The following is a 12,829-nucleotide window of genomic DNA, read 5'->3' on the forward strand; positions in this document are numbered from 1 at the left end:
AGAGAGAGAGAGAGAGAGAGAGAGAGAGAGTGCGCAGTGTGGGACATTTTTCTCTGTAATTCCGTGAATGAGATTCCTGCTTCTTAAGTGTGTTGATTAAGTGAAGAGAGGCATTCCATCTAGTACCTGACACACTTGCATTATGCAGTCACTCAGGTGCACAGCATGCTCCTGGCTCCTCCTATGCTAGTAATATATGCTTTGTAAAGGTAGAGACATTTACAGTGGGAAATTCCTTCACCTGGGGAGGGCTGGGCAAAAGATGAAAAGATCCTCAAGAGTAGAACATGACTAGGAACTCCTTTAAATGTCTGGATATTTGGCTTCTCCCTGAACACTCACCTGCTCATCCCTCAGAAGCACACACGCCTCACCTGCTGTGTCCTGATCAAACAGCTGTCTCTGCTAACTTTTACATAAGTAAACTCCAAGCTGTCTCAGTGTTTTAAGGACAGAAGGAAGGTGGCTTCAAGCATGATATAGAAGACACTCAGGCAGAATATCTATTCAAAGTTACTGTAGAAATGATGGAAGATTCTGTACATGGCCTCTGACAGCATAAAGCACTATGTACAGAATGATGGATATCTGACTGGGAACTGAAACGTCACTGACTCACCATGAGGACTTCAGTGCTATTTCGAATCAGACTGTGGGTTTAACTGAAACAAACCTGGCTTATGAACATTGTACATGGACCCCAAATCTGTGAAAGTCCACTGATGTCTGCCATTCTTCTGGTCTGTGTGTGGATTGTATTCAGCTGGATACCAGTAGGCCTGACCATTGGCCTGAAACCATGGACACCTTGCACAGGTAAGATAAGCTAAAGCTACCTGTAGTTATTCAGTGGGAGACAAGCACAGAAACCATGACCTGGCCACCAAATATTTTTTCAATGAAAAATGATTGTACAGACATGTGTGCCTGGCTTTCCTGACTGTGCATGTTCCTCCCTATGGAAGAGGGAAGGATGAAGGATGAAATTGACAGGACATCTCCCACAATGCCTTTGCTTGGTGGGAATTGGGAATCATTAAAAATTGACCAACAGTTGTTTTACCTTAAAAATCCACTATCATGTAAAATGCATAAATATAAAATGTACATTTCTCACGGAGTAAGAAGCACTATAAATTACTTATTTTTCCCCATGTTGTGTCACATACAATTACAGTAGGTAGTTAAAAGCTGACACATCTGACAGATTTTGGATCAGTCCATGTCCTCATGGGGGATTCTCAGTATTACCTTTCTTCTTAACGAAAGCACTCCCTGGAAATGATCTATATAAGGATGTAAACCAATTTCCCTACTTATTTGTAAACCATTTTGGCTGTTGGACTAAGCAACTGCAATTCAGTAAGTGCATTTGTAAATAAAGAAATAACTGAGTACACAGACTTGTCCAAAACCTGTCAATTTTCACTTCCTGCTATAAGTGAAAGCGGCATAGGAAAAAGTAATTTATAGTGTATTTTACTCTGGTAGAAATGTACATTAACACATAGGTATTTCAAATGTTTCAGTTTTTGCAAGCAAGGTGTTTAACACATCAGCCAGATGGGCTTCCAATTGTTAGCACTTTTCCCTGACTGAGTGTTGAATATCTGATGGATGGAGGTTGCTAAAGACATTTAACTATTAATCTCATCCTGTCTCACTGACCTTATGTTTGCCTGTGAGACCGTATTTGTCCTTTATGTCATATACTGTATGTGACAGGGCAGCACAGTGGCATAGTGGGCAGCTTTCTTGCCTTGCAGTGCTGCGTCCCTGGTTTGAATCCAGCCAATCTGCATGGAGTTTGTATGTTCTCCCCGCGTCTGTGTGGGTTTCCTCTGGGCACTCCGGTTTCCTCCCACATCCCAAAAACATACAGATAAGTTAATTGACTTCCACCTAGATTGGCCCTAGACTACGATACATACTCTACATCAGGTTTTCTCAACCAGGGTTCCCTGAGTACTCTGCAGGGGTTCCCTGGCATTTTTCCCCATTGTGGGGTTGAGGGACGTATGATAGCAAGCACACTATAGTAGTGGGTACTGTAAAAGGAGCACTAAATTGGGGATCAGAATAATAATGAGCACATTAATAAAAATGCACTAGAATAAGGAGACATTGTAATAAAGGGCACTGTAATAGGGGGTAGTGGCATAAACAGCCACACCGGGTCTATATGAAAAGGGCGCCGGTAAAAAAAGGGCGCCTGGTGGAGCCCATATATACCAACTTCGGCTACAAAAAAGGCGCCTGGTGTAGCCCATATAAACTTCGGCTACAAAAAGGGCGCCTGGTGTAGCCCATATAAAAACTTCGGCTACAAAAACGGCGCCTGGTGTAGCCCATATAAAAACTTCGGCTACAAAAAGGGCGCCTGGTGTAGCCCATATAAAAACTTCGGCTACAAAAAAGGCGCCTGGTGTAGCCCATATAAAAACTTCGGCTACAAAAAAACTCCGGGATGTGTTAATTACTATTCCCCCTCCAGGCCGCCATGGATAGTGGGGAAATGAAATAAATCGGCTTCCAGCACTTGTAGCCCATATAAAAACATAGGCTACAAAAAAATTGCAATAATATGGGCTACAAAGGGGCTCCCTACTGTAGCAGAAAACCTTGTAGCCGAAAAAATATGAGCTACAAAGGGGAGCCCGCTTGTAGCCTATATCAAAATTCGGGCGCCCTTTTCTACACCTTGTAGCCCATATTTCCAGAAATAACATTGATGTCTATGGCGGTGCCCTTTTCATACAGGCAGCTCGGGCGCCCTTTTCAACCAATACCGCCACACCAGCTTTTAAAGACCATGTCAGGTGTTCCTTGAGATCCAAAAAGTATTTGCAGGGTTCCTCCAGGGTAAAAAGGTTGAAGGCTGCTCTACATGATACATATGGCTATGGTAGAGATTAGATTGTAAGTCCTCTAAGGGGCAGTTAAAGCGGTTTAACACCCAGCAATACAACTTTGCTTTAAAAGATTGCTTACAGCTTACAAACTATTATGCCAGATTTTTTTTTAAGCAGAAATTCACTGAATGGGTTAAACATGACATTTTAGTGTTGGATTTAACTAGGAATCCGCATCCGTTCTTATCTGTAGTTACAAAATGTATCTTTATTTGTAATACAAATAGACCTTTGAAAAGCCTGCCGGGAAGCCCTCTTTGTTCTCTCAGAGCAGTGTTTGTTTGTTACATTGTAGATAGATACATTTGTAACTAAACAAGCAAGCACGAGGAGCATTTCTAGCTAAATGCAGCACTAAAATGTCATGTTTAATCCATTCAGTGAATTTCTGCTAAAAAAAAAATCTGGCATAATAGTTTATAAGCTGTAAGCAATCTTTTAAAGCAAAGTTGAAATGCTGGGTGTTAGACCACTTTAAGTGACAAGACAATATACTCTGTACAGCGCTGTGGAAGATGTTGGTGCTATATAAATATTAAATATTAATATCTATAGCACTGTATGTATGTATTCCTCTCTGTGTCACTGGTCACACTCGCCCAACACTAAAGATGGTCAATGCAATGCTATGAATTCTGATTTGCATAGCAATCTTTTGCAAATAGCATGTAGCTTGAAAATATGCAATGAAGATGTAAGCTTGAAGATAAATCAGAATCATTGTGATTTCACTGCCTATGTCTATCCAAAACGTATCGTGCTGTTTCAGTAGTATTTGTCAGTTTTGGTGAGGACAGTTCGCTAATTTGATGCTCGACCCTTCTATATTTAAAATATGTTGACAATTCCAACTATAGTGCCATATTTTACTATAAGTATTTGAAATTTTTGTTTTTTTTTGTCATTTCTGAATAAAGGAAAAGGATAACCATCCCTTTGTTTCTGCTGAAGGCACTGGTGGTATTAAATGATTGAACTACGGTCAGAGATATAATAAAGCTAGTGCACACATCACAGTGACTGGCTCTCTACCTGACCTGAGCTGACTCAGAGAAGGATTGTTGTGAATTTTGCTGAGGGATTATTGGATGAAGCAGGGCATGATCGCAGGATGTGGAACAACTGCAAATTCTCAGATATTATTGACAGATAGTTTTTGTTTTTTTTTTAGTACCAGGATAATTTTATCCATGGCAATTTTTTAAGAAATGCATAGGTTCATATTTTTTCAGGTTTTTTTGTGTGCATTTATTCAAATTTCAATTAGCAGGGAGCCGCGAAAAAATATTTGGGCAAATAAACATTTGAAAACAGCTGTCCTGTACCTGCGACAGTCAAAACTTCAAAACCATCTTTAAAACAAAAAAGTACAATTTAGGAATAGTGAAGGATAGAAGCGCACAATCTGTTGATGGAGGTTTTAGGGTGTGATTATTCTTGGGGTCGGTGAAGTGCAGCAAGTTAAAAGAAAGGATCTGTACTCTCCAATGTCTTTTGCTTTATTATTTATCACATACATATGTATACAGATGATCGTTTCGTGCATGTGCAGTTCCCCTTTGTCAAAGTAATCAAGCAGCTTGATTGCGCATCCCTGAAGCAATTATCTATACGCAGCTCTATGGAATAAACGAAGCAAACGACACTGGAGAGTGTGAACCGTTTCTTCTAACTTGCTAAATTTAGGGTTAAGTCTATAGACACAGTTGTTTATCTAATCAGTTTTTATCTATCATCTTTTTTTTTAATCATCTATTTTTTTCTTCTGAAAACTACCTTTTTGGTCTGTTCATTAAGAGTGGGTGTAATCCAGGTATATTTGCTGGATCCATCTGAAAATGGCACCTGCGAATAATGGCGTACGGTGTTGCCGCTAATCGCTGTTTAATGTTAATGCCTTATCGCTATTTAGCTCTGTTTATTTTATTGAAAATTAGCGTTAACACACAGAACCCTCTCTGTACCTATCCCTAACCCCTAGACCCCCCCTGGTGGTGCCTAACCCTAACCACTTCCCTGGTGGTGCCTAACCCTAAGACCCCCCCTGGTGGTGCCTAAACCTAAGACCCCCCCCCCCCTGGTGGTGCCTAACCCTAAGACCCCCCTTGTGGTGCCTAAACCTAAGACCCCCCTGATGGTGCCTAAACCTAAGACCCCCCTGGTGGTGCCTAAACCTAAGACCCCCCTGGTGGTGCCTAACCCTAAGCACCCCTCTGGTGGTGCCTAACCCTAAGACCTCCCTAGTGGTGCCTAACCCTAAATCTCCCCTGGTGGGGCCTAACCCTAACCTTAACAGTGTTACATTAAATCCATTCATGGTTTTGCAGTTAAATAACGTCTGCAGTTTGGCTTATGTAGGGCGCTATTGATAAATAACATTACTGTGTGCAATAACGTCTGCCGTTTGGCATATGAACGGCGCTATTGATAAATAACGTTACTGTGTGCCTTTTTTTCTACTTTTTTCCCTGTGTGCCATTATTATGCAGTACTAACGATAAAAAGTGATAAGCGTATCTTTTTAATGCGGCGCCATTTTTATGCATAGGCGCTGTGCGCCATTATTCACTGATCCGATATTTGCTTGTCTGTTACTAGCTAGATCCTCCTCCATGAGTAGCATTTCCTGTACATTAACTTAGGAAGTGTTGTGTCAGATTATTCTGTTTTATGTAAATATTGGCAGTTTTGTCAGGAGGACTATCAGATCAGCTAAAACACTGGACAATGTATTGAACATGTAACACATTCCTAGAGGGCCAAAGATAGTAGTGAGTTACAATACAACAATACAATACAATAACATTTCTACAGCGTTTTCTCCCATAGGACTTAAAGCGCTTAGGCTCTCTCAGATTCAGAAGTTGGTAGTAGGATGAAGTATTCATACAAGAAAAGGTATATTTCTGCAAATACCAAACTGAACAGGTGGGTTTTCAGTCTGGATTTAAACACGTCCAGGGATGGAGCTGTCCTGATTTGCTGAGGTAAGGAGTTCCAAAACGTAGGAGCAGCATGACAGAAGGCTCTGGGACCAAAGGTTTCGAAGTGGACTCTAGGTATGACTAGATTATTAAAACCTGTGGATCTGAGATTGGCATTGCTACGCAGCTGTAACATTTCTTTCATGTATCCAGGGCCCAGATTATTTAGTGATATAAATGTCAGTAGGCCGATCTTGAATAGAACCCTCCATTTTATAGGTAGCCAGTGAAGGGAGTGCAGGAATGGCGTTATGTGGTAGTGACGGGGTTGGTTGGTTAACAGTCTGGCAGCAGTATTCTGTATCAGCTCTAGGCGGTACAAGTCCTTTTTTGGAAGGCCAGTATAGAGAGCATTGCAGCAGCCAATGTAATGACGGCATGAACTAAGGTTGGTATATCTTCTGGGGAGATGAGGTGCTTGATTTTTGCAATAAATAAATAGGTTGATTTCACCACAGCAGAGATGTGAGTTCTGAAGTTTAAATCCCCATCAATTATAACTCTGAGGCTACGCACATGATCAGAGCTGTGTAGATTCATGCCTCCTATTCCCAGTGGTGAAGACTGCAAGTTAAGTTGTTTTGTCATGTGCTGCCCTCCGATCAGAAGGGCTTCAGTTTTGTCTGCATTTAGTTTCAGCCAGTTGTTACTCATCCACTGCTGTAGTTCGCCTAAGGAGGCGTTTATAGTTGGAGTTGGGTCTGTCACACCAGGCTTGAAGGAAATATATAGTTCGGTGTCATCTGCATAGCAGTGGTACGTTAGGCCATGTTTTTGGATTAGTTTTCAAAGCGGTAACATGTAAATCGTGAAAAGCAGGTGAGAAAGGATTGCCACAAGTATCAGTGTATGGTCCATTTCTTTTTTAATCTGTTGATATTGAACTGATAAATTGAATAAAATAATCATTAACTATTTACTGACTGCTGCTCCTCTGGCCCCTGGGCCATAAGACTTGCGCCATCTTCTTAATCCGACCAGAGATTTTACTGGCATTTGCAACTCCCACCAAGGATCATGCATGCGCGCAGGCTGCGATGCATGCCGGGAGATGTAATGCCGGGGATGTAAGTACACTGCTCTACTGGCATTCCTTGGTTGGATCCCAACATTCACATGTCTCCCCTTGGTGACCCCCACAGCTTGGGGCTGTGTAGCCACCAAAATATCTGATCTAGAGGATGGACGCCTGTATAGTACAGTAGTTGGCGCCCCCCGCAGCTCTTGGCCCCCTGCAGTAGCAGAGGCTGCTTCCTGCTCACACTTCTGGAGCATGGCTGAGGATGCATGTTTATATCAGAAGATGAAGGATCAATAAAGAGTGACCAGACTTTTCACACACCAACTTTCAGGGGAGAAAAAATGCAATCAACACAGACATTCCACAAACATATTATTACTCCGTCCAACAGAAAAAGGTCTATGAGGTGCAGAGGAAATGTTGCCTCTAACTAGGGGAACAGCAAATTGCTTTGGTCAGAGTTTACTGTTTACATGCAAGTCAGGACACTCGGATAAATTAATCTGTCCGTCACTTTTTAATGGGTAAATTGTGTGTTTTGCGCAAAGGTTACATGATGGATAAATAATGATACCTTTTGTCAAACAGTAATGCTGGATTCAGAGTGACAAGCTTCACCTGACAGCTTAGTGGTGCTAAACTGTTGCAGATGATGGCAATGAAAACACTATATTTCAGGATCCCTGGTTTAACCAATGGAGCATTCTCACCTTTAGAGCTTGTTATCTGGCTTTTGTGCGGCACTTTGATGAAGCATTGCTTTTGCGAGATGGGATACTAATGCTCCCTACTGACCTTTATGGTATGTTAAGAAAAACTGGTTATAATATCTGTTGAGAGTGTCTGACATTTTTGCTAGAAACTAAAGTCGTGTTTCCACATGCATGAAAAATGTCACCCACAGGGATCGGGTCTCAATCCCCTAAGTGACAGTTCAGGACTGAGTGCTGTGCAGACACTTTCCTAGACTACAGGCTGCAAATGCATTCTGTTGCTTTGGAGGGTGGAGGAGGGACAACGGTGAAGCCATGACTGAGTGTCTTCCAGTGGAAGAGGTAAAGAGGAAGATAGTGCACTCAGCCAAGACAATATGGCTCTTCAGGTGGACTGGGTAGGCTGTGCATGTGCTAGATTTTCCAGACACTGTCCTGACCAGCTAGCTTGGCCAAGAACCATCTAGCATGTATATAAGGATTTAGTCCTAGTACAGATCTGCAACATTGGCCATCTGAAAAGATAGTCTGTGAGGATTTTGGGTTACCAGTCCATGTACAAAGTCTCTGCTGAGCAGCTTCTTCTGCTTTATGAAGAGGGGAGGGTTGACGATGTGGTGGGATATAACAATATTGGTTGGGCAGGGTTTTCCAGCATGCCCATTCATAGCCTACCTGTCTCCAGATGTCACAGGAGACCTATACACAAAATGTAAAGATGGTCAAAACAACACACAAATGATTGTGTTTGGATAATAAAAGCTGCAGGTGCAGAAGCAATATGTGACATGATGAGATAAACATATGCACTTATACTACTAGCCCTGCTAAGAAATGATCTGAAACCCCATTTCTGTTTTCCAGACTAGCAAGAGTTGTTATGTATGCAAAAGTGCTTATTGAACAGCTTGTTGTATTTAGTCTGGTTTCCTGAAAAGTAAAAAGAAGCTAAAAGCCTGGTGTCTGTCAGGGAAAAGACAAATAAGATTTTAGTGCTGGAAAGTTGAAAGGGTCATTACTTCTGCTTCTGTTTCAGTTCAAAGGGCAGAGTGTGGATTCTAAATAGTAAATGTCACTGTCTGATGCAATCTTAAAAAACAGCTATTAAGCAAATATGAGACTCTTTTCTATATTACTACTGTTCTATTTATTATCTTTACTTCGCATATAAATGCATTATCTCATACGGTTTTCTTCACTTCAAGTTCACTTTAAAGTGAAATTTTACTCTTGCTGATAAAAAAAGGAATGCCATCCATGAATTAAGATCTAAACATCACAAAAGGCTTTCCAATAGTATTTCAGATTTATCTATTTATATTTATTTATATTTATATTATTTCAGAATACCATGGTTGTATCTTCAGACACAGTACACAAAATAACTTGGGAAGCACAAAATTCGTCATCATTTTTTTAGCGACCGTGAAATTTTCCTTTCAGGGCATTTTGAAGCACCTGACACTGGATTCAATTTTGACTGTGTATTTATGGAGATTTAGGGATTACTTCAGAAGTTGGCTGAGCGAAACTTATAATAGAAAGTGTATATCCAAATAAAGGTAGAATGAAACCAGCAATCTGACATGCTTCAGTTTTCTTAATAGAAACTGAAGCTAGTCCTCCTTGGCTGAGGTATAAGTGCCCATTAAAATAATGACTGCTTTTGTCCTCTCACAGAAACCTACAAATAGAATGATCCACTCCCAGATCCAATGTATGTTACCTCAGACTCTCTCCCCAGTCAATTGTGTGGTGATGGGCATTAGCCAAATTAATTCAAATGTATTCTAAGTGTTCCCATACAGAGAGGACAGCGGTCTAAACGTATATTTAATGTTGAACCAAATGTTCCTATTCTTAATAAAGAAATCTTTGCAAGAGATTGACGTCACAAAAAAACTGAAAAGAGCACTTTTTTCTCCACTTGCTATCACAGCCGTTATCTGTTTGCTACTCTGCTTTACAAACTTTGGATATTCATTGTACCTTTTGTTAAAAATATCCTCAACCTGGAATTATCTTTTTAATGCTTTCTAACATCATTGCATGATTAGAACTATTACTCTTGTTGGTAGAGAACTGTTGTTACTGTTATTGAAAAGGGTCAATTTTTTTTTTACTTTTCTCAGGAGCAGTGACCTGAATTCTGAAAACGCTGTCTTATGTATTGCTAAAGTGACACTATGTAGTGATAGAGATCTGGATTATTATTTTATTATCATTACTTAGTGTTTATGTAGCGCGGACATCAGTGCTGTACAGAGTTTCTAGTCTCGTCACCCTCAGAGGGGCTCACAATCTAATCCCTGCCATAGTCATATGTCTGTATTGTGTGTAGTGTATGTATCGTATGTATTGTAGTCTAGACTCTAGGGCCAATTTAGGGAGAAGCCAATTAACTTATCTCTATGTTTTTGGGTTGTGGGAGGAAACCCAGAGTGCCTGAAGTAAACCCACACAGACATGGGGACCCAGCGCTGCGAGGCTAGGGTGCTAACCACTATGTCACCGTGCTGACCATATGCAGGGTGCCATATTTGTTTCCTTTTAAACAATGCCAGTGCCTGGTTGTCCTGCTGATATTTTGGCACTAGTAGTATCTGAAGAATCACACACCTGAAAGAAGAATGTGGTTAGTGTGATCAAGTTTTAAGAGGAATTTTAACCAAGGAATGAACTTCATACAGTAGCTGATACCCCCTTTACCATGAGAAATCTTTACCTTTTCTTGAATAGATCTTCAGGAGAGTCTATATGGCTGATATTGTGGTGATGCCATGACCATGGTCCTGACAGTTTGCTGTCTATGAATCTCATTGCATTGTGGGAAATAACAGATTTTTTCCAACTGCCAAACAAGCATTATCTCCCTCTGTGCATAGTACTCTTAGTAACCAACATTCCGCACAGATCACCTGGCAGAACTAGATGTTGCCTGCTATGATAAATTTCAGTATATAAACCAGGGAAAGGAAAGATTTTACAATGAGCAATCATTGACTAAATAATCTATAAATCAATATTGTAAAAAAATAAGCAATTTTGTTCATTGTTATTTTTACTACTGTTCCTCTCTAAAGGAAACATCAAGCAAATCGTGCCTCTCCATGATATACTTACCCGGGGCTTCCTCCAGCCCCTCGCAGCCGACATGACCCACGCAGCATCTTCGCTTTCAACCACCAGCCTGGGGTCCCCGCCGCTGCAGAGACCGACCTCCTCTACTGCGCCTGTGCAAGTGCCGCTGTCAATCAAGTCCACATTGTCTGCAGCGTACTGCGCAGGCGCAGTTGTTCTGTGCCTGCGCAGTACACTGCGGACAATGTGGACTTGATTGACAGCGACGCTCACACAGGCGCAGTAGAGGACAACCTCGAAGTCACCCTCTGCACCAGCGGGGACCCCGGGTCGGTGGCTGTGAGCGGAAATGCTGAGTGGGACATATCGGCTGCGAGGGGCTGGAAGAAGCCCCGGGTAAATATATCATGGGGAGGTACGATTTGCTTGATGTTTCCTTTAAAGGGGAACTGAAGAGAGAGGTATATGGAGGCTGTCATGTTTATTTCCTTTTAATCAATACCAGTTGCCTGGCAGCCCTGCTGGTCTATTTCTCTGCAGTAGTATCTTATTAAAACCAGAAACAAGCATGCAGCTAGTCTTGTCAGATCAGACTTATAAGTCTGAACCACTGAAACACCTGGTCTGCTGCATGCTTGTTCAGGGGCTATGGCTAATAGTATTAGAGGCAGAGGATCAGCAGGGCTGCCAGGCAACTGGTATTGTCTAAAAGGAAATAAACATGACAGCCTCCATATACCTCTCTCTTCAGTTCCCCTTTAAGTCATAGCACCTATAGCATGTGATCCATATCCTCATTTTGGCTCTAGAGCTTAAAGAATACTGGAGGCGGATTCTAACAAAAAAAAGCAGATACTTACCTAGAATCGTCTGGATGAGTGGCTCCGCTTTGCTGTGCAGGTGCAGCAGGGAGTATGACCAAGATAACATATGTTCCTGAGATCCGCATGTGGCAATGGTGGGGGCGAGGATGACACGGGATCCTCCCAGGGCTGGATTTACCATAAGGCACTGTAGGCACGGCATCCCTCCTTCCCTATGCAGAGTCTTGATAAGAGTGCAAATGAGAGGTTACTCACCCGGCTCTCGGCATTCCACTGATCAGATTTCCCTTCAGTTGGAGGCACCTCTAGCTACCTAATACTTGGGGGCAACTCTAGCTACTTAATATTAAGGGTAATTCTGGATACCTAATACTAAGGGCTATCTATAAATAGCAAGGGAAATAAAGGAGAAGTGACAGCTGGGACAGCCAGCACACTTGCGGTGCAGGTTGGTGGGGATTTGTAGGTTCATGGAAGGCAGAATCTAAGGTGCCAGGACATCTGTGCCTATACGCTCCTGTGAGGTAAATCTGGGCCTGGATCCTCCAGAGTCTTCCCTCTTCCTAGGTAAGTATATACGGTACACTTTTTTGTTAGGCTCCACCTTGGGAACACTTTAAATTACTAGAGGCAGATGATCAGCAGGACAGCCAGATAATTCAAAAGTGATATTTCACATTAAATAGAAATATGACAATACTCACATTTAATGTGAAGAATGACCTAGCATTTTCTTGGAATTTAGATAATGATTAGCCCCTAAAGTTATTGACACAGCCTTGCATTATTAATGATTAGCCCCTGCTTTGACACAGCCTTACATTAATAATGGTGAGTGACACTGGGCCGACTCACAGGGTGACACTGGGCCGACTCACAGGTTGTTATTGGGCTGATTTTAGACCTTTTATAACTAGTACAGTGCTGAAAGGTATAAAGTCAGCCAGTTAACGTTATTCAGCCTGCGTGGGACCAGGGGCGCCTCTATTCATTTTGTCACTCCAGGCGAGAAAACCTGTGGCCCCCCCATGAAAATAATCGTAATGTGGCAGCGTTTCACCAGGAAATAACCGTAATGCGGCAATGTTTCACCAGAAAATAATTGTAATGTGGCAGGCTTTCACCAGAAATTACACTTATTGGAGCAGCGTTTCACCAGAAAATACATGTAAGAAAGAAAATGCATGTAAGGAAGAAGGCACACAGGGGAATATAGGGAGGCACAGGGGGACAGAAGGAGGCACGAGGGTCAGAAGAAGTCACAAAGGTGGACAGAAGGAGGCAGAAGGAGGCA

At 41.9% G+C, this 12,829-nt stretch overlaps 1 protein-coding gene across 1 annotated transcript in view; it reads left to right on the forward strand.

Moving 5' to 3' along the window:
• The first annotated feature begins 361 nt into the window (after window positions 1-361).
• The window catches only part of TSPEAR (thrombospondin type laminin G domain and EAR repeats), a 225,684-nt gene continuing 213,216 nt past the window's right edge, over window positions 362-12,829 (forward strand). The window contains exon 1 of the mRNA XM_068245224.1: window positions 362-816. Within this exon, the coding sequence (XP_068101325.1) occupies window positions 681-816 (136 nt within the window). The 5' untranslated portion in view covers window positions 362-680. The remainder of the gene's footprint in view (window positions 817-12,829) is intronic.

Source organism: Hyperolius riggenbachi, chromosome 7 (genome assembly GCF_040937935.1).
Source record: "Hyperolius riggenbachi isolate aHypRig1 chromosome 7, aHypRig1.pri, whole genome shotgun sequence".
In the NCBI taxonomy this organism is placed as follows: domain Eukaryota; kingdom Metazoa; phylum Chordata; class Amphibia; order Anura; family Hyperoliidae; genus Hyperolius; species Hyperolius riggenbachi.